General features: G+C 37.3%; 1 protein-coding gene across 8 annotated transcripts in view; it reads left to right on the top strand.

The window, feature by feature from the left end:
- Positions 1-3,202: 3,202 nt before the first annotated feature.
- Positions 3,203-23,257, top strand: part of pacs2 (phosphofurin acidic cluster sorting protein 2) — an 80,514-nt gene continuing 60,459 nt past the window's right edge. For 7 of the 8 annotated variants that reach the window (XM_087278616.1, XM_087278613.1, XM_087278615.1 and 4 more), the window contains exon 1: positions 3,203-3,541. In XM_087278616.1, the coding sequence (XP_087134742.1) occupies positions 3,423-3,541 (119 nt within the window). In that variant the 5' untranslated portion in view covers positions 3,203-3,422. The remainder of the gene's footprint in view (positions 3,542-23,257) is intronic. The other variant, NM_001122751.1, reaches the window with a different exon arrangement.

Here is a 23,257-nt window from a genome sequence, read left to right as displayed (position 1 = left end):
GCCTCAACAGTATAGAACTAGCAGTTATCGACCCAGTCAATGTGCATTGTAAGTAACCTGTATTTTATAAATTGATCTGTGTTGCTATGAGGATCCCGGCAACCACAGATTGTAAAGTATGAATGGGAGGCGATGTTACATCTTCTGCAGTGTCCAAGGACAAAACGGCCTCCCTTCACTGTGTTTCTCGTTTTTATGCTCATAAACTGGTGTCTGCAGTGCACTGCGACGCGCTCGTCCTCAAGGGCAAACAGATAAAATCACACTACAAACAAATAACAAGTGCATCGAGATCAGATTGCTGAGAGCGGTTTGTTCCCCACTGATGAAAATACACGAGTTGTTTGAGAAACACTGAGACAAATAGGGCAGACAGGTGGAGGACAGTTAATTACTGCAGATTGGACTGGAACAGCTTGTCCTTTTGCTTTATCATTATCACTTTGTCAGTGACAAAGTTGAATTGGATCACCTCAGTTTCTAGACACAACTTTTTTTTTAATAGATTACAAAATTTGAGTTGCCAAATCACAATAAGCTTTTATCACATAGGCTACACATGAGGGCTGGTATAGCCCATGTAATGCACCAGACTTGATGATGAAAATCATCTTTTGGAAGATGTTTGGACAGAACTGTGTTTAGGTATGGTGTGTCATGTTGGAGTGATATAAACACAATAAGTCTCTTTTTTTTATTTAATTTCCTGACTTTAGGATCAAAATCCCTCCCATTTTTATGCCCACCGCAATGTGATGTAGGAGTGCGGTTTCCCCACCCACTGAATTGATTGACAGCCACGTATTAGCATGTCTTGGTAGTAATGCATATATTCATATCAACAAGCAAAGCAACTGGGATTAAAAGATCTGTAAAGCTCGATCAAATTTAATCAACAATAATTTTTACAAGTTTAAAACATGTTTAAAACAGTGCATGTTTGTACTGAATTAAGCTGTGGTCACACTAGAGTTTGGATGTGCCAAATTCTGTCGTACGGCCCTGCGAAAAGGGACAGGATTAAACAAGCTGATTAGACATAAGAAAGCGAGCGATTGCGCCATGTTTGTAAATTTCTGTCCAGAGAGGTCATGTTTTGACCCTCGTTTGAGCTCACGCAGTCAAGTGATACGATTTCGCAAGTCAGAGTTCACTAAGCTTGAACTTTGCACCGCATCAAACTGCGAAAGGTAACGCATGATCCTGCATTTCTGGTATGAGGCATTTGCGTGTGTATGAATGTGTCTATGGGGAGAAAAGTCAAGTGTGACCACAGCTTTACAGCGATTTTACTGTCTTTATCACCACGGCCGCATGTCAGTAAGATTATAAAAGAAGATGATTCAATGCCGGCGCCATGCATTTTGTAATTCTACACATAGGTTTCTGTCAGAATACACACATCGGAGGCGTATGTCGGCGGCTGTCTGCAGCGACCATCCACGACTCAGGACATTGTTTATACTTCTGCCACGCCACAGAGCGCCATCTGATTAGTTTGATTTTAAATATCATGAATGTGCGCATTTGGTGTGCGATACTTTTAACTGTCATGTGCGCGCCGTGTCGCACCGAGCGGGCATCCGGTGTGTGTGTGACGCCCTTTAGGCACACTCTGACAGGCACATGGGAACGGTGGGCGGGAAGAGTTAGCATTAAAGGCACAGGCCACAAAAACAGCTACATCATGTTCAGAGCAGCAAATTCCATATTCTGAAAGGCATAATAAATAATCTGACATGTGTTTTGAGCTGAAACTTTACAGACACATTCTGGAGACAAAAAAGACTAATATTAAATATTGAAAAAGGGTTAAAACAGATGCCCTTCATCGAAAATATTCAGAAACAACTTTATGATCAAATCTGATTTAACGATATGTTTTTTCGCGATATGTTTTTTTTTTTTGGCTCTCCAACTGTCTCTCTTCAATAATATTTTAAAGTTTAAATGTATTTTTACATCATAATTAATAAGAACTCAGTTAACAGTTAAAGCGGTGCTGTGGATTAACTTTAATCATGACACCAATAAAGGCCCAGCAACTTACATTTTTAAGGTCACCTCGTGCAGGTAAATTCAAACAACATTCATGAGTGGTGACGACGGAAGGGAAACATTCTGTAAATTGTAATTTCTTTATTGAGTTGTGCAGGGAAATAAATGAAGAAAGGATATAATATAAACCCCAATGGTTCTTTAAAAAATAATAATTTGCTTAAAAATCAGAAATGGCTCTTTGCTGAAAAAAGGTTCCCAATACCTGAATTAGAATCTGATGACAAATATGTTATGTTGGTGAAATATGTTGATCAAATAGTCATGATAAAATGCTGCTGTTATAACATTTGTGTTGCGTGAAAATTATTTGGATGTTTAGAGTGCAGCTAGTGTTGGTCAGTTTCCATTTTATGTGCATATTTATTTATTTCATTTTAATTAGTATGATGTTCAGACATGCGCTGTAGGTGAATTGAACAAACTAAATTGGCCGTATTGTGTATGTGTGTAAATGAGAGTGTATGGATGTTTCCCAGTACTGGGTTGCAGCTGGAAGGGTATCCACTGTGTAAAATATATGCTGCATAAGTTGCAAGTTCATTCCGCTGTGGTGACCCTTGATGAATAAAATGACTAAGCCAAAGAAAAATGACTGAATGAATATACAGTACACTAATACATGTTATCAGAAGTTTTATTAACTTGTATTAGGTGTTTTAATCTTGGGCAACATGAAAAGTGTTATTTTATTGCATGCTTTTCTTTAAATGCTCAGGTCTCGCAAGGACTACATCATAATAGACTTTAGCTCAGTGGTTCTCCACCAGGGGACTGCGGGGTCCACTAATTACTAGTAATTAAATGATCTTTTAAAACCATTAAAATAATGATAGTTCTTGTTATTTGGTCAATTGTAACCGAATAAATGCCTGTCTTTCTAGATTTCAACTGCTCTAAAATATATGATTGAGTCAAAAGGACCGGATGCCTTAACAATATATAGTACAATGAAGTCAAAAAGATTAAGATCCACTAACTGCACCCTAGCAGTATGACGTGACTGGGGGTTTTATAAACAGCACCAAGTAGCTACTTTCACTTCTGTCCCGTTATGCACTGGCCATCCCGAATGTGCGAGAGCGCAGATGCGCCAGTCACGTGACTTCCTGCGGCGAGTGGCTGCTGCAGTTACTCGGTGCGCGGTGTGGAAATCCCGAAACACAGCGGCATGAAGCTGCACGCCGACACCGCTCGCGAGTCAGCGCGCCACCCGTAAACGGTAGCCCGTGTCCGTGGAGCAGCGGATTAACAGCCGTGTGAGCGGGGCAGGATTTAGACCCAGCGCTTCCAGAGAGAAAGAGAGAGAGAGACAAGTTTTCGCACTGTGTCGGGCTGAGGTGAACGGGACACCAGCAGCGAGCATGGCGGAGAGAAGTGGCCGGTTAAGCTTCCCCGGGAGCGGGGCGCTCAACAGACCGGTGCCAATGAACCTGTTCGCCACTTGGGAGATTGACGGCTCCTCTCCGAACTGCATCCCCAGGTGAGAGTCGTGTGTGATCGGACGCACAGGTGGGCTGTTGCGCAGGTGCACGGGCGACAGGGAGTGGTGTGTGTCACAGACAGAGAAAGGGTGTGTGAACTTGTTAGACTATCGTTATGGTGCACTGATCGAGCGCGTTTGATCGGACTGATGTCAGCATCGGATCAAGGTGGCACAGGTCCAGTAATGTTCTACTGATTTGGAAACGTTTCTGTCATTTGCCGTTTTCAAATGCGATATGGCATCACCACTAGTCTAATGGTGCTTGATATTGTTGTTATTAGTTATTATGACTGTTGTTATTCGTCATTTTATTCACCTTATGATTGGCGCGACCCCGAGGCGCTGACACTTCTATTCTGTCTTCGAACACAAACAAACTCTTTGGCCATTGTGACGTCAGTGTTCCACTCGCGCGCCGCGCCGGGGTGAAGGTGGCACGCGCGGTTTGTTGTGAATCGGTTTGCCCGGAGGGTCGAGCTGTCATCAACACGGGCCGGTGTCGCGCACAATAACCCAGCTCTTTTCATTAGTGTTAGTCACTAGAGCACCTTTAGAGGTCAGAGAAGTGAGGTTTACCTGCACAGCACTCACTAGCTGGCCTCCGTTACATAAACATGTAAACACCTTAAACTATTAGCATTGTGTAGGATTTTCACATTTTGTGACAGGATAGTCTGTTCAGACACGGCTTTCTGACGCTACCTACCGAGTGCTTCTAGGTTACTGAGAAATGCAGAGTGTTTTTTCTACCATACGGCTTGCGGTACTTAATGTTCCAATAAAACTGCACTCTTCCAGTAGTTCATCCTCGCATCATGGCCCTTTAAAGTGCTGGTAGCTGTTTGTTTAAATTTGTAATTTTTTTGAATAATCAAGAATGATGATTTAAGACTAAATCCTAACGAAGGACAAAATTCACCTTCATTTTGGATGGCTAGAAGACAAGCAAAATAACAGTAAATTTTCATAATTTGAAAGGGCAGTGTGATTACTGTCATCTGTCATCAAATTGGCCTCTTTCTTTCTTTCTTTCTTTCTTTCTTTCTTTCTTTCTTTCTTTCTTTCTTTCTTTCTTTCTTTCTTTCTTTCTTTCTTTCCACACTCAAACTGGATCAAAACACAGGAGCGACTGATAAAATGGGCTTGTCTTGCACCGTATATGTTCCAGCATGCAGGTTGTTTTTGTTTCTGTCCCACATACAGTAATAGTTCTGATGATCAATGGGTGGTGTCCACAAATGACTTTAAACAGACTGTTTACTCATAAAAGAAATTGCTGTCATTATTTACTCACCCTCATCACCTACAGGAGAAACTATAAAGATCGTAAAGCATTTTCAAGCTTCAAAAGATTACAGAAAGCAGGGCCTTAGAAAAGATTTCAAGCCTTTTAAAGCCACGCTCAGATGTAAGAAACAATTGAAAATGAAAGTTGTTTTTTCACTGACTCATTCGTTTGAGTCATGTCTTTGTAATGAATCACTTGATGTCGTTTACGAAGATCAAGCTTCAATGCTTTGTTCATTGTGTTTTTTTTTTTGTTCTCATAATAACATGCTATCAATTTGAAATTTAGTGTGTGAAATTTGTGTTACATTTATTATGCATTTCAGAGCTTGATGCCTTTAAAATGGAAAAATATTTGCTAAAAATATTGCATTGAATTCACTTCCAAGATCAGTAGCAGCATGATTTAATATTTGCTATAAAATATTGTGTTTTTTGTGCTATACAAAGGTGTGTGTTGTAGCAACAGCATGGTTGTGAGTTCAATTCCCAAGGAAAATAAAGAAATGTGTATTTTCAATGCAATGTAGGTCACTTTAAATAAAAGAGCCTGGTATAAATGTATATGTAATAGAAGCTGCAACTGCATCCGGAAAGTATTCATAGCACTTTACTTTTTGGACATTTCTTTATGTAACAGCCTTATTCCAAAATGGAATTAAGTCATCTATTTCCTCAAATCTCCCATAATAACAATGTGAAAAAAGAGTTTGAAATTGTTGCAAATTTATTAAAAATAAAAAACCTAAAAATCCCATGTACATGTATTCGCAGCCTTTGCTGTGAAGCTCTAAATTGAGCTCAGGTACATTCTATTTCCACTGATCATTCTTGAGATGTTTCAGCAGCTTAATTGGAGTTCACCTGTGGTAAATTCAGTTGATTGGACATGATTTTAAAAGCCATACACCTGTCTATATAAAGTCCCACGATTGACAGTGCATGTCAAAGCACAAACCAAGCATGAAGACAAAGGAATTGTCTGTAGATCTCAGAGACAGGATTGTCTCAAGACGTAAGGCTGGAAAAGGTTACAGGAAAATGATGCTGCTCTAAAAGTTTCAATGAGCACAGTGGCCTCCATCATTCGTAGGTAGAAGATGTTTGGAACCACCAGGACTCTTCCAAAAACTAGCCGGCCATCTAAGCTGAATGATCGGTGGAGAAGGACCTTAGTCAGGCAGGTGATCAATAACACAATGGTTATTCTGTCTGAGCTCCAGCGTTCTTCTGTGGAGAGAGGAGAACCTTACAGAAGGACAACCATCTATGCAGCAATCCACCAATAAGGCCTCTATGGCAGAGTGGCCAGACGGAAGCCTCTCCCCGCCTGGAATGTGCCAAAAGGCATCTGAAAGTCTCTCAAACCATAAGAAACCAAATTCCCTGGTCTGATGACACTACAATTAAACTCTTTGGAGTGAATGCCAGTCATTAAGTTTGGAGAAAACCAGGCACCGCTCATCACCAGGCTAATACCACACCGCCAGAATATCAATGGAGTGGCTTAACAACAACTCTGTGAATGTCCTTGAGTGGCACAACCAGAGCCCAGACCTAAATCCTATTGAACATCTCTAGAGAGATCTGAATATGGCTGTACACTGTTGGTTCCCACCAAACCTGATAGAGCTTGAGAGGTACTGCAAAGAGGAATGGGCAAAAATTCCCAAAGACAGGTGTGCCAAGCTTGTGGCATCATATTCAAAAAGACTAGAGGCTGTAATTGATGCTAAAGGTGCATCAACAAAGTATTGAGCAAAGGCTGTGAATACTGATGGTCATGTGTTTTTTCAGTTTTTTATGTTTAATAAATTTGCAACAAAAAAAAAAAAAATCTTTTTTCACATTGTCATTATGGGGTATTGTGTGTAGAATTTGTGAATTTGTGTGTAGAATGAGGAAATAAATGAATTTAATCCATTTTGAAATAAGGCTGTAACATAAAAATGTGGAAAAAGTGAAGCGCTATCAATACTTTCCGAATGCACTGTAAGCTAGGGCTGCACAATATTACAAAATCCTACATTGTGACAATGCCCCCATAATGATAGATTTCGATATCAGAGATTTATATCACAAGAAAACCATCTGAATATATCATGAAATTTGTAAATGAAGAGAGAAAATGCATCAGAAAGTTGTAAGATTTATTTATTTTTTATTAATATATTTTAGGATTGCATGGTTTACCTGTAGTATCGCGATACTAGGGCTTAAAAATATTGGCGGTGCCACTGTAGTTTGTAAATGGTAGTATCGTCATTAAGTGTCTATCTTTAATACATAATGTTGCATGTGGAAAAGTCTCTAAAATGCTCACACATTTGTGCATCAATAGACCATTTTATTCTGATAGTCTGTGGAGCCCTTTTTTACGTTTTCTGATGTTTTCTGACTTTTCAAACGCACACCTGAATCGGTTAATTTCTGTTTCTGTCAATATGGTTTAGTAGCTATAACAACCGCAACAATCTCTTAAAAAGAGCAACACCCAAAGTGAAATTTTGAATTACTTTGGATTGTTACCTGATGAGACTGAAAAAAAAGCAATAGATAAACCCAAAATAGCAACAGGAAGCATTGAAACAGTTTTTGACCACTTCAAATAGCCTAACTTAGTTGTAAAAATGCTCCTTTTGTAATACATTTATTTTGGTGTAATTTGTATCTTTATGTTAATATATTTTTTGTTGGTAAGTTAAATAAACAAAAAGAACAAATAAGTTTTAAGTGAAGTGACATGCAAATACTTTTTTCAATAATAAGGGAATTATGAATAACATTTTTGTAGGCCTTTTATAACATGTAAAACATAGTATTTCTGACAATTTTCTTTATAATTTGAGTCATGAATTACAGTATTGCAATACTATTTGGTATTGTGATACTTCAGCTGGTGTAGTATGGTAAGATTAGTTAATGGTATCGCGACAACCCTTATATATATATATATATATTTCTTAGAATTGCAACATTGATATATGTTTGATCCAGAGTTACGAAAAGCACCTCCTCATATATATCACTATTTTGTCCTACCCCATTATTAAAAAATCAAATGTAATGTAAAATGTAAATACTATACATTCTTCATTGCCGTTCAACAATTATAAGCAAACTCTTTATTGCAGATGCTGCGATATGACTATTGCGAATGTACACATTTCGATATCGATGCTGAAGCGATATATTGTGCAACCCCAATATATGGCACAAAAGAAACATTCCTAGCAAACTCTTTAAGTTAACTGAACAGAAAGTACCACAGAATTGTGAGAAAAAAAAAAAAGTTTTTTTATTTTAGTGTGAACCATCCCTTTGAAACCCAGCCCTGAAGTGGAGTAAATGTAGAGACGGATGGAGAATAAAGCAAGAAGGAGATGTGCCTTATGAATTCTTGATCATAATAAAAGATTCACCACTGTACCACAGACACGTATTCCCCCAGGCCCCTTTGTCTGCTCACTGTATGTGTGTGAAGAGCACGACATCTGACCGCATAATTCCTGCACTTAATTATGTGTTAATTTAAAGACCTGTTTCGTGCTTTTCATTAAAGCAGAGAGTAGAATCTGAGAGAAACGACATCATCTTATCTTGGTGAGACACGCTCGTACATCTCTGTCATAAAGATGACATTAACTTTAGTTTTTAATGAGCTAATTAATGAGCGACAGCAGCTGTTCATCTTGGCTTCAATCTGAGGATTTTCCCCTCTGGGCTTCCACTGATTTGGGCGTGGCCTTTGGATATGCTGTCTGATTGGCTGGGCCTGATGAGGTGGGCGTGCCCTAAAATGAAATTAGTCTTATTTTTGGCTGTTACAGAATTGTGAATATATTATAATAAAGGCAGTCAAGGAGGTTTTGTCTATTTATTTTTTGTGAATATTTAACAGTCATTAACGTGGTTAGAAATGCACGTTCAAAGATGTGTTTAAATCTGAGATTGTGTAGATAAATAAAGATGTTTATTAAGATATAAAGGTAAAAAAAATGTCTAAATTCAGTTTAACCTGCTAATTTCTTTTGTGAACAGTAAAGGGCTTCTAACTATATAATTTTTTCAGTGTGATTGAAATAAAATAAAATATAAAAATCTCTAAATTTAATGCTGTAATTTAAACTGAAATATAAAAGAATGAACAGATTTAAAAAATGAAATTTAAATATAAAATTGTATTCAAAATGTAAATAAATATTATATAAATAAATCTAAAAACACAGGCATGTAGCCAGCAATTTCGGGCCCAATGCACAACAATTGCACAAAGGCCCGGGGAAAAATATAAATAACAGGGGTGGGGGGTGGTGGTGGTGGGGTAGGAGGGTGGTGGTGATGGGTGGGTGAAAAAAAAACGCTGGTTTATACTTTAGCCTCCTTCACAGGACTCCACACTTGTAAGCACCCTCTCCATTGATCTCGCAACTCTGTACCGCCCACACTCAGCACAGCTACCAAGCCAATCAATCACAGAGCTTGTGCAATGCATCGGGTTGGAACCCGTCGCCGGGCTCCTAAATTGGCAGGTTTGCATGTTCTCCTCGTGTTGGTGTTGGTGTGGGTGCTCCGGTTTCCTCCACAGTCCAAAGACGTGCTATAGGTGAATTGAATAAGCTAAATTAGCTGTAGTGTATGTGTGTGAATGAGTGTGTATGTGTTTCCCAGTACTGGGTTGCAGCTGGAAGGGCATTTGCAGTGTAAAATATGTACTGGATAAGTTGGTGGTTAATTCCACTGTGGCGACCCCTGATGAATAAAAGGACTAAGCCAAAGGAAACTGAATGAATGAATGAATAAATTAAACACAAATCTGACACTTGGTCTTTTCACCTTTGTGTTTGACCTCCTTTGATCTCCTTATTGTTAATTTTGCTGTTGGGTGTCTTTTGGAGGTTAAGTGTTGGCATGGGATGATAAATGTTTTCAAGGTTTACCGCAGTTTGGAAAAGTCAAGGTTTTAAAACTGCTTCCTAAGGTATTTGTAATGTATTTTATATACATGTTTTTATGTCTTGTAAAGAAATCTGTGTGTTTGAAACTAATGAATAGTGCAGAAGTCAATTATTTATTTGATTTGTTTTAGCCTGTTTACTGTTCCAAAATATTATAAATATTTCCTAAAGTATAATATATTGTGTTCAATGGGGGAAAATTGTTTATTTTTTTTTACCCAGACATTTAAAAAAAACTTATTTTAGAGCAGTAGTCACAATACAGTGATACTGTGATATTTGAATCCAAGGTTATCATACCATCAGAAGCTTATACCCAGTGGTGTAAAGTAACAAATACAAATACTCAAGCTACTGTAATTGAGTAGATTTTCTCAGGAATTGTAATTTAATAAGTAGTTTTAAAAATGTGCTGTATCTGTACTTTTACTCCACTACTTCTCTTCAACCTGCAGTCACTACTTTAATTTTTTTCTTGTCTATGGGGATTAGAAAAATTAGTCATGTGATTCCTGTCCAATCAAATCACACACAGAAGGTAAAAAGCATCATGAACTACCTCAAGACATAGGTGATTTATAATTGCGGCAAACTGTTCGGAAGCATTTAAAGTGTCCAAGAAGATGTCCAAAATAACCCAGAGACTGTTTAGATGCGTGTCACTGATGAGAAGATGACTGATGTTCACTGTGGGATGACTAAAATGGCCTTGAACACCCAGCAGACACAAGACGTCAGTATAAAGTCAGATTGACGTTGTACCCCAAAGTCTTAGGGACGTTGCATTTTGTTTGTAAATGAAAATAGGGTTGACGTCAGAACCCAATGTCAGGTCGACGTCTGTGTCCAACGTCCAACCTAAAATCAACCAAATATCATTGTCTAATGATGTTACAGCTTCACATTGTGTGGATGATTACCACTATGACTTCTATCAGATGTTGGATTTTGGTTGCCATAACTGAAGAATAAATGTCAGTATTTGACATCAGTGTGATGTTGGTTTAGATGTTGGCTAGACGTTGAATTTTGGTCACTTTCTAACACAACCTAAAATCAACCAAATATCAACGTCATTTGACGTCGTTATTGGACATCAAAATAATGTATCCCTAGACGCTGGCTTGACATTGAATTTTGGTCACCTGACATCACAACCTAAATCTAACCTAATATTAATGTCTTATGATGTTGTGTACCTGCTGGGCACCAACTAAATGGACCACAGAATGTTATGTTTGCACACATCCACAAATTAGATGTAAATGCATCAGCTTTTCACAGCCTAATACGCACTACCCTTGAGAACTTTTGAAAGGTCTACTTTTAAATCATACTTTGAGTAATATTTACAACAGATTCTTTTACTCTACTTGCACTTTATTTTTGGGTAAATAATAGTACTTTTACTTAAGTATGATTTTCAGTACTCTTTCCACCACTGCTTATACCGGCACATGCCTACACTTAACATCCAAAAGAAACTCAACAGCAAAATAGACAATAAGGAGATGAAGCAGGTCAAACACAAACAAGTCTCAGATTGGACATGGGCTGGTATACATTTCTGATTGTATGATAACCTTGGATAAAAATATCAAGGTTTCACAGTATCAATGTATTTTGGTTACTGCTCTAAAATAGGTTATTTATAAAAATGTTTGGGATAAACAAATAGAAATTTCCCCCATTGAACACAATATATTTATATTTTTTAGGAAACATTTATTATATTTTGCAACAGTAAACATGTCTTTGGGGAACATGTCACAAATCATTGACTGCTGTCTTTACAACACATACAGCTGAAGTCAGAATTACTAGCCCTCTTGTATTATTAGCTTCCTGTTTATTTTTTTCCCAATTTTTGTTCAACAGAGAGAAGATGTTTTTAACACATTTCTAAACATAATAGTTTTAATAACTCATTTCCAATATCTGATTTATTTTATCTTTGCCATGATGACAGTAAATAATATATTACTAGATATTTTTCAAGACACTTCTATACAGCTTAAAGTGACATTTAAAGGCTTAACTAGGTTAATTAGGTTAACTAGGTAGGTTATGGTAAATAGGCAAGTTATTGTATAATGATGGTTTGTTCTGTAGACTATCGAAAAAATATAGCTTAAAGGGGCAAATAATTTTGACCTTAAAATGGTTTAAAAAAATTAAAAACTGCTTTTATTCTTGCTGAAATAAAACAAATAAGACATAATTTCTCCAGAAGAAAATATATTATCAGACATACTGTAAAAATTTCCTGTATTAACTGTATAAAACACATAAAACCCTTACAACCCTTACATGCGCTATAACAGAACATTTTAGCTGTTTTAAAACCTTGACTTTTCCAAACAACGGTAAACCTTGAAACCTGTTGTCCCATGCCTAGTTAAGTGAGCATGTTTGTGTGTTGAGTGTTTTGAAGAGAGAAACTTTCCATGCTAAATTTGTGACCTTGAGGTTTGTAGTCAATTGTCAGCTTCAGGTATTTTTACCACCACTTTTTTTGCTGTGGCCTAAAAGTGCAGATCCGCAAGCATCTGTTGCGTTTAGATTGATCTCCTCTGTTTCACTCAGATGATAATTCAATTTGTGTTGAATGCGGAGAAGAATCGCCATTCAAATTTACACACCGCAAAATAGGTCACAGTCTGAAGCCTCTGTGATTGTTGTGTGTTATTGGAGATTTGATAGATTTAAAGAGCTTAAAATTAGATCGCTGTAGCTGCCATAATCCACACGCCCTGTTGAGCTGTCAGAGTCCTGTTGAAGTCAGTCAGAGGGTAAGAAAACACAAGGGAACTGACCCCTGAAAGACCAGAAATAAAACGTCTGAAGAAGAAGAGCTGAAGCGCTTCCATCATGTTTATTCAGTGTTGACAAAGTGCTCTGAGGAAAGTTTGTGTTGTGTGATTGAAATGAGGCTTACGGTTGTGAGTGGCTATGGAAAGCAGATTTGTTAGTGTTAACTGAAAGTAACATTCTGAAAAACTCTCTCTGTTTGACTATGTTAGGTTTGGAATAATTTAAACCAGCTGGATAATGTCTTGACATGTTACTTGGTGGTGGGATCTTCTGCTTTCTGATGTAGCGTTAACAGCATCAATAGTGTAATGTGTAGTTTAAAATCATAATATGGTCAGGAAAAGGGACAGTTCAACCAAAAATGGTAATTTACCCTCAAGTGTTTTTTTCCACCTTTAAAGATGAGACACAAAGAGGTTTGGAAACCGATGAGGATGATTAAATGAAGTAAGAATTATAAATATTTAGGCCTAGCATTACAGATGCAGATTGACTAGCGCCACCAGTTTGTACATACAGAGAATGGCAGAAAACAATGTGCTGGAAGTTTATAGAATGCCTTTGTGATAGAACCCTTCTTTTGTCTTCAGAACTGCCTTAATCCTTCGTGGCATAGATTCAACAAAGAACTGGAAATATTCCTCAGATTTTGGTCCATATTGACATGATAGCATCACGTAGTTGCTGCAGATTTGTCGGCTGCACATCATGATGTGAATCTCCTGTTCCACCACATCCCAAAGGTGCTCTTGGATTGAGATCTGGTGACTGTGGAGGCCATTTGAGTACAGTGAACTCTACCATCCGAATGTCGCAGCAGAAATCAAGACTCAGACCAGGCAACGTTTTTCCAATCTTCTATTATCCAATTTTGGCGAGCATGTGCGAATTGTAGCCTCTGTTTTCTGTTTTTAGCTGACAGCTAAAAACCTGGTGAGGTGTTCTGCTGCTGTAGCCCCTCCCCCTCAAGGTTGGACATGTTGTGCATTTAGAGATGCTCTTCTGCATACCTCGGTTGTAACAAGTTGTTATTTGAATTACTGTTGCCTTTCTATCAACTCAAACCAGTCTGGCCATTCTCTTCTGACCTCTGTAAACCCTAGAGATGGTTGTGCGTGAAAATCCCAGTAGATCAGCAGTTTCTGAAATACTAGCCTGTCTGGCACCAACAACCATGCTACGTTCATAGTCACTTAAATCGCCTTTCTTCCCCATTCTGATGCTCGGTTTAAACTGCAGCAGATCGTGTTGACCATGTCTATATGCCTAATCGCAGTGAGTTTCTGCCATTTGATTGGCTGATTAGAAATTTGCGAGTTAATTCAGAATTAACAAGCAGTTGGACAGGTGCACCTAATAAAGTGGCCGGTGACTGTATACAATACCCATATCACAGGGAAGTGCAATCAATTAATTTTAAGTGTCAAGCATTTGTGTGCTACATGCATGGGTTGTTAATTCAAATCTGATCAATCAGATGGGGCCTTTACTATTTTTTTATCCTTACCTCTCCAGTATATATGCTGTTAGGTGAACCTTGAGCTGAAAAGCCGAAAAAGCTGAAAAAATAATTTATACAGTGATGACCATGTTATTTTACATTTGATTCTTCAATTTCTGTAGCGCAGTACTGTTAGACTCTCCTGAAAACCATAAAGCGCTGTTTATTTAACTTTTACTTTTCTCTGTTGAATTTATATATGCTTGTAATTTATTATAATTTATGCAAATGCACTGCATAGAAAAGGCCGTGATCATCCTAATCTATCTAAATAAATGATATATTTTCAAAAAGGGCTGTTCTTGTGAAATTATATTCATATTAAAATATTTATTGCAGAAAAACTAAATATCAGCATTTTCAGAGCTCTCTGTTTTTGTGGGTTAGAAATACCAGAGAATTGTGAACACCAGCCATAACGTAACAATTATTCACTAGTGTAAATGTCTTCTAGAAGATCATCAAGTGAAACGCTGCCGGCCTGTTTCTGACATCACCTACATTTATTAACACATGGCTGCCCACATTTACACATCAACAACACCTATTCAGTGTTTAAGATGGCCTGCCCGGTCATGCTGAAGGAGATGGAGAGAGATATTTGTCTCGAGCACCATGAAACACCAGATGACTGATGTTACAATTCTGGACTATCTTGAGAAACCTCATTATAATCTAAATCATGAGCAATTAATATTCATTTAGTGATTTGCTGAAGATTAAATTTTACAGTGTCATTAAGGCAAGATACTCCAGCTTAATAGGGTAAAATATTTTTAACATTAACAGGTTTGTTTTTTATATTTCGAGCATAGAAATCTGAACATTGCGTGTAGTCGTGTGTGTAACATTGCGTGTTGTCAAAACTCTTGTTTAATTTTTTATATATATGAAAGTGTCATGGTCACCAGCGATCCAGCCTGTGTAGAGCGCTGAAGAACTACAAATCTGCTACTTGAATGAACTAGAAATGCCGTCATGCACTTCACTCACACACCTGGTCCAGATCCCCTTGATTGCAAACACGCACAGCTGAAGCAGATCAGTACTATAAGAAGGACCATACAAACATCACACTTAAAAATAGACTTTGCTCATTCTTGTTCAACTGTAACTGTACGAAGCATTATTCCATCGTCTTTCCTTGCCGTGTATTGTTTTTATGTTGTTTGCCGCCTGTACAAATCTCTTTGATCCGAATATACTTTTTGGATTATCTGCATGCTTCTGTTTGTTCCTGTTTGACCATTGCCTACCTGACTAAGATTTCAATAAACTGCTGGTGGATCCTCAACACTGTTTTCCAGCATAGTTTCAGAGAGTCAAAGGTTTTTTACAAAGGAGATTTTTTTTATCACTCCATAATTCAGAAAACGAGAGAAAAAACATTTTCATAATGTTGTTTATTATCATACAAAATATGTACGAACATATATCTATATCTGTTTATCTATATAGGTGTTGTTTGTGGTGGATAAAAAAAACAAAACAAACACATTTTCGCTATTTTTCCATATAAGCTTTGCAATAATATAAACCAGCTGGACATTGAAATGTTACTTGGTGGTGGGATCTTCTGCTTTCTGAGGTAGCTTTAACAGCATCTAGAAATTAAAAACATAATATGGTCAGTAAAAGGCATAGCTCACCCAAAAATGATAATTTACCCGCAAGTGGTTCCAAATATGTTTACATTTATTTATTTATTTATTTTCATTTTTAAAGGAGAGACCCAAACAAGTTAGAAAAAAGTGGAGGATGATTAAATGAAGAGAGAATCTTTCAGTTGGCGTTGAGGTATCCCTTTAAAGGTGCAGTATGCAAGTTTGAAACCCAGTGGTTGAACTAGTATTGCATTCCTGGATAAAACAAAGCAAGCGCAAGTTGCCAGATTGAGGGCCAACAAGGCTGATTTAAATCGTGTTCTAAATAAAAGCAACGGCACGTGATAGTAGGTATATTTTCCTATTAAAAGGAGTTTTTGTTCTAACCAACACCTCAAACTGATATATTAGAAACGGCTTCTATTTATTGCATCTGAACAATAGAAAACTGTGCAGCAGCAGATCACCTTAGAACTTGAAGCTGTAATAAACTGTTTATAAAAACTTTAGACTCAAAACCAACATGTAGTGATTCAGCCTGTACATGTAATAATGTTAAAGAGGTTTAATATGTATTAAATAAATTATAAACTCTATGATTTCATAAATAAGTGGATATTCTGTTCTTCTGAATGGCTGTATTTTTAAATTCCTGTCGTGTTTCGTCTGGTGAAAACAGCCAAATTGATTATCACTGCAAATCTCATAATGTAGTGTGTTGAGGCTGATTTATACTTCTGCCTCAAACGCACGCGTATGCTACGGAGTTGACGCATAGCCCTACGTTGTGGCCGTCGGCATCGCTGACGTGCACCTCTCAAAAAATGTAACTACAAGTCGCAACGACGCATAGCGCAAGCTCTGTGATTGGTCGGCTTGGTATCGATGGGTGGGACCGAGAGCTGCGTAAGCGGTGCGACAAAGCCCGATGGAGCGATTGTTTACAAGTGTGGAGTCCCGTGAAGGAGCTCCGGATGGAAAGTTTTGTTTTGTGTTTACCTCATAGTTAAAGTTGTTGGACGTCCGCCGGTTCCTGCCTCAAAATGAGCGAGTTTGAGCCACTTGTACATCCCGGAAGCGTTCAAAAAGAAACCCGACACAGAGACACATTAACATCTCAATGCCAACTAGTGTTTTGAAAGTGTTAATGCAGACCAACAGAGACAGCGCGCAGAAGTATAAATGCACAGCTACGCACATTGCATGCGCCGTTGGTTACGCCGGTCACTTGACGCAGAAGTAAAAATATGGCTTTAGGACACAGTGTACAATGTAACCTGCTCACCTAAAGTTTACACGCGTAATATTTATATTATTTGATTAATAATAATAGGGTTGGGCAATGTCGATCAATTTGGCATAATGCAATGTCTAATGTGAAACATCCCAATGGACGATGGTATCGTCAACGTATGCTGTGGTGAATTAATTATTTATGAATAATTAATCAATTCATAACAAATTAATTATTTGAAGCCTACCGTTTCAACTACCTGACCCGCTTGGCCTTTGTTTTATCCTTAACCAAATCATAAATAAATAAAGATAAGTTACACACAAATTACCACCTGTTAATCCTTTTTTCTGCAGGACTGGCATGAATGGGCAGAGTGATCGGTGTCGTTATAATGGGTTTAACAAACTTGGTTGGTAAAAAGGTGCACAACCAAGGGCAACCAACCAACAGTATCTAATGGTTTTCGCTAAAATTACTAAGTACAAGTGTGAAAGCGAAAGATTGAAGCAGTGTACTGACGCTGTGACACGTTACCTTATTGTTACAAAGATTGAGGAGTCATTAGATAGAGACAAGATTAATTACATATCACGTTAAACATATATAGTGAGACGTACCGGCATGGAAAAACACATTATTAAAGCTAAATATCTGACTTTAGCATTAATATTTAGATCAATAAGAATGTTCATCTAGCATGTTTCTGAAATATATACAGACATATTATGGTATTTATATCTGTTAGAAGAGTCAGAAATGACATTCAGCCCCTTTAAATAGTCTTAGCATTAATTTAGTGCCACAAACAGATTGACTAGCATCACCAGTGCGTGCATGTACAGAGAAATGCAGAAAACAATGTGTATGTGTTGTTGATTAGGTGGATTAAAAACTTGTGAATGTTGCGGGAGAAACTCATTTTGAGGAAAAACTCAACTGAAATTGCAATTGAAATCTACAGATTAGAGGTGCCAAAACTCCTGTCCTGCATAGTTTAGCTCCAACTTTCTTCAACACACCTGCCTGCAAGGGTTTGTATACCTAGAAAGAGCTTGATTAGCTGTTTCAGGTATGTTTAATTGGGGTTGGAACTAAAATATGCAGGACATCAGCCCTCCAGGACAGAGTTTAAAGACACCCCTAGATAGTTTTCATTCCATTAGACTGAAAATCCAGAAAGCCCTGCAGTGTCTGTTCTTAATAATTTTACATTTATTAAACATGAAAAGTAGGCTAAATGAAATATTCAGTATTGACTAAATAAAACCTAAAAACCTTTTAGGCAAACCTAAACGATTAGCCATTGATCCTGACAATACTTTTTTGCACTGAATGATAGTTTTGTTTTGTAAGTATTCATCCGGAGCCACAGACATTAATTTTGCTTTGATAGTCAAAAAAATAAAAAATTCAGGCAAAGTGTCAATAGCTGCTGATTTTGTAAGGACCAAGGATCCCAGCTTATCCCGAGGGTGACTAAATTAACAGCAGATTTTCATTTTTGGTTGAACTATCCCTTTAAACACGATCTCAGCTTTTACAGTGCCTGAGTGTACAACCCCGTATGGTGCTTTGGATCTCCTCAAGTGGGCCTGGTTTTCACTAAAACAATGGAAATCTGTGTGTGTGTGACCGAACAGGCTGTGCTAGGCTGTCATATTTGTGTGTGTTGGTGGAGTGTGTGCTGCGTTCTCACCCAGAGGGAACAAACACTCATGTCTTTGTCTTAAACGCACCCACAGCCATTCTTACACACACACAGAGCGGCAGAAATGGCATAAATAAACACATTGTTAACGTGGTAAAGCACTGTTTTATTTTGGAGCAGTGTGTTGTGTATTTTGTGTACGCTCTTGATTTGGACTGATAGCAGATGCTTTGACTTTGAATGTGTTTAAGGGTTGAATGAATGACGCTGCAGCTCTTTCATTCCTCTGAGTGTCTGCATTGGAGCTCTGCAGTCATGATTTCTATTTGAAGAGCAGCCTAGAAAGCTCATTTGTGAAATTCCCTAAGGGTTTTTACTGGGTTTTTGGAATAGTGGATTTAAATACATGTGTGACTTGGAGTGTCATTTTTACATACATTAGAATAACTAGAAGATGGGTTTACAATGCATGAATGCATGCTATGTTACACAACATTATATATAAACAAAATAAATACACAGGCACACACACTATATCCATCTATCTATCTATCTATCTATCTATCTATCTATCTATCTATCTATCTATCTATCTATCTATCTATCTATCTATCTATCTATCTATCTATCTATCTATCTATCTATCTATCTATCTATCTATCTATCTATCTATCTATCTATCTATCTATCTATCTATCTATCTATCTATCTATCTATCTATCTATCTATCTATCTATCTATCTATCTATCTATCTATCTATCTACCCATCCACCCATCCATCCATCCATCCATCCATCCATCCATCCATCCATCCATCCATCCATCCATCCATCCATCCATCCATCTTTTTCTTTTTCACTGCAAATGACTGTAAAGAAACTGACTTCTTGCATATGCACACACAAACACACACTCACAATTAGGCATGGGAGGATAACTGGAAAAGTCAAGGTTTTAAAACCGCAAAAATGATTTGTGATATTGTTTCTAAGGCATATGTAGAGGGGTTTTTTCAAGTGGGTTTTTTTGTGTTGTAAGGAAATCTGTGTTTTTGAAAGTAATGGAGATAGTAGAAGTCAATGGTTTATTTTAATTTTGTACCCTGACATGTTTATTGTTTCAAAATGTTATAATTTTTTTTTCTAAAATTTAAAATATTTTGTTAAATGGGTAAACCAAGAGATTAAAAAGTAAATTATTTTACAGCAGTAAACACAATACCACGATACTGTGAAATCGTGATGGTTTTTATCCAAGGTTATCATACCGCCAGAAACTTTATACCGGCCCATACCTACTCACAATCACCCCTACACAGTAATCTTAGTCAGCGCCTACAGTAGGACAGGCGTGTGTGTTTCAGTTATGGCCCTCTGAAACAAAATTTCAGACTTGACAGACTGGAATCTAATGGAATGAATCAAAACACATTCTCTCGCACACATTTTAGGGACTTCCCAAAGGCATAATGACTCCTAGATGTATATTTTGTCTCCTTACCCCATAAACCCAAGCCTACCAGGAAACATTCTGCAGTTTTACATTTCATAATACTTCATTCTGTGTGATTTATGAGCCGTTTTGCTTATGGGAACCAAACAAATATCCCTACAAGGTTAAAATTTACTGGTATTACTGTACTTGTTACTGGTACTGCTATACTTATTACACAACCTAATGAATACAATGCACACACACAGACACACACTTCTCCTGAAGTCAATAGCTAGTTGTTCACACTATAAAATTAATGTGACTTCATGTTTGCTGATGTCTCCTTTTACATTTGCATTATATAAAAATCACCACACACGAACATCAAATCTAGTTAATCACGTTTTGTGCAAATGGTTTGAATGTCTTTCAGGAAGGTGTGCTGGCATCTGTATTTGTTCATTATTTGCATGTGGCCACAAACACAGTAAATATTCCTGCTTGTGCTCTGATGAATTTGTCATGCAGGTTTAGCCTGAAATGAGACAGTGATGAAAAAACGGACATCTTGAAAACACAAGATCACTAAAATTCAGTTCCTAATGAGCAAAACCAAGTTAATCCCATCACGTTTACTTCTTAGAGAAACATCTCACTTGTCTGTCACAATAGAAAAGACACACCTGCAGTTTCATGCGACTTGTAATGTGTGTTTTTGTCAATCTAATCACAAGTGCATAACTCTAAATACAGGATCTAAACATGAGCATGTCCTCTTTTGACCACTTTCTAAGGTATTATCACACAGCACATTCTGCCTGGTTTGTTTTGTAGTGTAAACACTCTCATGTGGTCAAATGCTTCTGAATAGCCTGGAAAGACCACCTACTTTACTTGCTGCAGTTATTGGCAAAAATGTAAACAATGATGCACGAGTTTAGAGATCTTAAAGAGCAAGTTGGATTGTTGTATAATGTTATTTTCCTCTTTAATATTTATACATGCTTAAGAACAGAATTTTGTTGTTGTCATTTTATTGTAGCCTTCGTAAAACCATATTGCAAAAAATGGATTATAGATTTACATGTAAAATAAATATAATACAATTAAATTAAATAATTCATTACCAATGTTTTTAGTTTCAACTAAAAGCAGCAGTAGTCACTGTGTTGAATTTATTTCACTCATATTTAATATTAATAGCAGGTTTTAGAAATGAATGCATTTTGGCATTTATGACCATATGTGATCGGATTACTTACAGTAAAACAAAACACAAAACTAGATATTTTGAACAATATTGCAAACATTAGCCACTGACATTCAAAGTAAGAACAAAAAATGCACTGAAAGTCAATGGCTGCTGCTTTCCAACTTCCGACATTATATCTTTTTTTTGTGTAACAGTAGACATAACACAGTGAAGGATGAGTAAATGGTGACAGAATTTTCATTTTTGGGTGAATTATTGTCGAATTAATAATATCAACTGGAAACAGGAGTACACTACCTGACAAAAGTTTTGTTGTCAAGCACTGTCGTAAGAGCAACAAATAATAACTTCTAGTTGATCATTTGGAAACCCACATTAACCCAAGATTCTCACAGAAATCAGTCAAGTTTGGTCAAGATCATGGTTTGGGTTTACATTCAGTTTGGGTTCAGTTTACATTCAGTGGATGGCAACATCAACAGCCTGAGGTATCAAGACATTTGTGATGCCCATTACATTACAAACCACAGAAGAGGGGCAAATTCTTCAGCAGGATAGCGCTCCTTCTCATACTTCAGCCTCCATATCAAAGTTCCTGAAAGAAAAGAAGGTCTAGGTGCTCTAGGATTGGTCAGCCCAGTCACCAGACATGAACAGTATTGAGCATGTCTGGGGTAAGATGGAGAAGGCATTGAAGATGAACTTCTTGATGAACTGTGGGAGTCCTGCAACAACACTTTCTTTGCCATTCCTAATGACTTTATTAATAAGTTATTTGAGTCATTGCAGAGATGTATGGATGCAGTCCCCCAAGCTTATGGAAGTCATACACAATATTCATTATTTTTTTCACTGCAGCATGACTTTATATTTTATACTGTACATTGTTTCTGTTGAGTGACAAGACTTTTGTCTAAGCAAAATCCGACCTTACTGTCCTAATTAAATAATTAAAAATCAAGGCATGATCATATTTTATTTTGGTCAAAAAAGCGTAATCTAGAGGCCTTTGCCTTTCCTATAAGCCACTCCTGATACCAAATGATCAACTTAAAGTCAAGTTATTATTTGTTCCTAAAACTCGGATAGGCGACAAGACTTTTGTCAGGTAGTGTAGAGACAAGTGAGGAAAATGACTATAGCAAATAAGAATGAGAATATCTGCTGAGATTTTGAGTCAGTAATAACGTCATAACTCAGTCAAGTTTTCAAAACAATCCATGTTCACACATCCACAAAATGGTAAAAATATGTTTTATGTATGCCAGGCTACTACTTGCTGCTGTTAACTTGTTAGAAAACAGTACTAAAGACTATAGAATACACAAGACGTGTCACTCATATAGTTTTGAATAGGCAAAAGTGTAGCAGTCAACATGGAGAATAAAACCCTGCCATCTAGTACAGGAGCTAATCAGCGATTGATATAGACTGAAGAATCTCTGGGGGAGATTCTGCAGATTGTGTAATTAGAAATTAAACGAAAGACAGAGTTGTTGTTTAATTTTGTTGGTGATTCCTAATTTGACATTTAATGTTGTTGTTTCCCCATTCAAATAAAATGCCCAAGCATACTTTCAAAGATGGCCGCCAAGTGAAATGACTTGCCTTAAAGGGACTTTGACAGTAGTCTTAGGGAAGTGACAATGCCCTGTTAGCGGCCCATAGCTGGTGTGTATGATACTTTGCTGTGTGTGTATGATACATCTCCATACTGTTGGTTTTAATGTGAAGTAACACTTGAAGTGTTAGCAAACACAACAACACTACCACCTACTCCACCATAGTTGTGTGTTCATGCTTGCCTTCAAAACATACCATGCTTAACATATTGTTTTCAAAGACTTTTGTTTTCGGGTGTTTACATGGACACGTCAACGACAGCATTTTCCCAAACTTCCCCTTTGAAACACTGTCAGTTACTGTGTAACTGGTCCCTGAATGTTTATAAAGGAGCTGTTGACATGGAATTAAACCAGATTTTGGTAATAACCTAAACATTAATAAAACTAAACA

The sequence above is a fragment of the Danio rerio genome, chromosome 13 (genome assembly GCF_052040795.2).
Source record: "Danio rerio strain M-AB ecotype USA chromosome 13, GRCz13ab, whole genome shotgun sequence".
Lineage (NCBI taxonomy): Eukaryota > Metazoa > Chordata > Actinopteri > Cypriniformes > Danionidae > Danio > Danio rerio.
Note: the sequence above shows the minus strand (reverse complement) of the source record. Positions and strands in the feature narration are given on the sequence as shown.